This window comes from Penaeus japonicus, unplaced genomic scaffold (genome assembly GCF_977035675.1).
Source record: "Penaeus japonicus unplaced genomic scaffold, GWHDUDI00000001_assembly GWHDUDI00000018, whole genome shotgun sequence".
In the NCBI taxonomy this organism is placed as follows: domain Eukaryota; kingdom Metazoa; phylum Arthropoda; class Malacostraca; order Decapoda; family Penaeidae; genus Penaeus; species Penaeus japonicus.
In genome coordinates, this window is record NW_028234420.1 from 35,662,051 (window position 1) to 35,664,520 (window position 2,470).

The following is a 2,470-nucleotide window of genomic DNA, read 5'->3' on the forward strand; positions in this document are numbered from 1 at the left end:
TGGAGTTTTGACTCGTACTCCACACCTGTGCTATACACCTGTGCGAGATGATTGGCTCGTGAATGAAAAGGGGGGCGGGGGGGACACTAGGGGATGTTCCTTTATTCCTTCCGCTTGTTATTTTTTCCTTCCTACAGCAAAGTTTCTCGTCGAGCTAGCTGGCGGCAGAGGGTGAGGGGGGCGGGGAGGCAGGCGGGGAGTCAGGCAGGCAGGCAGGCGGAAAGGAGGGTGGTAGGAGGAGGGAGAGAGAGAGAGAGGGAGGGAGGGAGGGAGGGAGGGAGGACGGGGCAGGGGGGCGTGTGGGATCGCCCCGTGCCGTAACCTTCACATATAAACAAACGTTAGGTGTCGGTCGCGATACTAGTAGCTTGTACTGTGTCGTGACGCACCTTCCCCGCTCCTGCTCTCTCTTCCCACCGCCGCCGCCTCTCCTTGCTTGTCGCACCTACCCACGAGTCCTCACTCTTAAAAAGACATGAAAAACATGACTACCAACACCCTGCGATTATAACACTGCTGCTTTTTCTCCTCTCTCTGTGCCTGTGCGTGTCTGCGTGTGCTTGAGGAACTTGCCAAGGGTCCTGCGCAGAGTTCCGAGACGTTAATAAGAAAGTCGTTAAGGTTCGATCACGTGTTTTCCATCCGACTTCCCAGCGAGCTCGCATTTCTGGGGATAACCGGAGCTTTTTTCCCTCTGACGAGAATCCCTCCGCGTCGTATCAGCCTATCTACCTGTTTATCACCCCTCCCCCTCCTCCCCCTACTACTCGAAGGAGTAACTGGTTCCTTGCGTGTCCCTTCTGTGTCCCCATCTTGAGGAACATCAACACACGCACGCGACTCTGACTCTCACTCGCGGGCATTCCTCGTCTCATCTCGTTCGTCACTAATCTCGTTCCTACTCGCCGCCGCCCCCCCGAACCCCTCCCCCCTCCCCGCCCCCCGCCCCCCGCCCCCCCTCAGCCTCCTCCATCGCCTCCTTCGACGCCACCACAGCACTTAGCAACCCCTCGCCCCTCCCCTCCACTCCCCTCCCCCCCACCTCTGTTCCGCCCGCCCTCTTTCGCTGTGTTAGGTAAGGATGCTTGCGTAACGGGCCTTTGTCCCAGTGTTGCTCTGCGATCCTTCCTCGCAACTTAACTCTAGCCACAGAAGGCGTTCACGTCCTGTACTGCTCGCGAGACTCTCACTGGCAGTCGTACCTCGGCCACTTCGACGTTAGCACAGGTCGTATCCACTCAGGATGACGTTCGATTGCATTTGTTTTGAACTATAAGCAAGAATAAAAAAAAAGTTGAAAAAAAGAGAGAAAACGCTAAAGGTTTTTGAACCGTAACAAAAATCGTCCTTACCTCAATTCCGCTCGAGTATAGGCCTCGGTATACAAACTTCTATTTGCAAGACAGTTAACAAAGAAACAATAGGAAGACCGTCATTGTCGGTATTACTTAAAAAAAAAACAAAAAAACAAAAGAAACACAGAAAATAAGCAAGATAAAACGAAAAAGTAATTATTTTTTTCCCAGAATAGTCACAAGTAGAAAGGTCCGGAAAATAAGTAAGTAAGACCCTCTCCAGTCCGTCAGTACAGTGCCGGCCCGGTAAACAGCGAGTGCCATCGCGACTCAGTGCCACGAGTAGACGCCGCGCAGTGCTTTAAAAGAGAGAGATAGAGAAATAGACAGAGAAAGAGAAGTAATAATAGAAGGGTTAGCGTAGTGCCTCAACCAGCACGAGAAAAGGAGAGAGGGAAATTCGCGCGAGAGAGAAAGAGAAGGAGAGAAAGATGCTGTCCCTGCAGGAGCTACGAGAATCCCTGAAGACGGCGGAGTACCTGGCGAGTCTGTCCCTCACCTCGCGCCAAGACCGCCAGGAGGGACATGGAGGGAAGCCAGGGAAGGAGTTCGAGAGGCATGAGGAAGAGGAGGAAGAGGGAAAGAAGAGCACCAAGAAGTCTTCTGATGCCGTGCCCTACGTTCCTCCCAAGCAACTCCTCCTGTATCTCGTAAGGTGAGTCTCACTGGCACGTGTCTTTGGCTTTTAGTTTCCTAGGCTTTCCTTTCTTTTTTCTAGTTTTCTTAGTCTTTCCTAGATGTTGGTTTTGATTTTATTTCTAGGTTCTAAGTTTTGATATAAGTGTTTTGGTAGATGTATAGGCAGATGGAGAGCATGAATATAGAGGCTAAATGATACTAGAAATACTTATATTTGAGAGTTGCTTAGACTGAGAGTAGGTGATAAGATACAATAGTTTTTTTTTTTTTCTTCTTTTTTTTTTGTCTCATTTGGCATTAAAGTTAAATTGAAGGACTTATAATGTGCAGTTATACAGAGAGGAAGAGTGAATACATGGTCAGACTGAACACAACTTAGAGACACACTCATATCTGACAGATAACGTTGAAAATTGACAAGAAAATATAATATTCTCACGCAAAAGTAATACTCCTGTACAACAGACCTATAAACA

The 2,470-nt window shown here is 49.4% G+C and overlaps 1 protein-coding gene across 1 annotated transcript in view; it reads left to right on the forward strand.

Moving 5' to 3' along the window:
- The first annotated feature begins 358 nt into the window (after window positions 1-358).
- The window catches only part of cu (NADP/NADPH phosphatase nocturnin), a 51,137-nt gene continuing 49,025 nt past the window's right edge, over window positions 359-2,470 (forward strand). Inside the window, exon 1 of the mRNA XM_043009168.2 lies at window positions 359-2,010. Coding sequence (XP_042865102.2) covers window positions 1,787-2,010 — 224 coding nt within the window. The 5' untranslated portion in view covers window positions 359-1,786. The remainder of the gene's footprint in view (window positions 2,011-2,470) is intronic.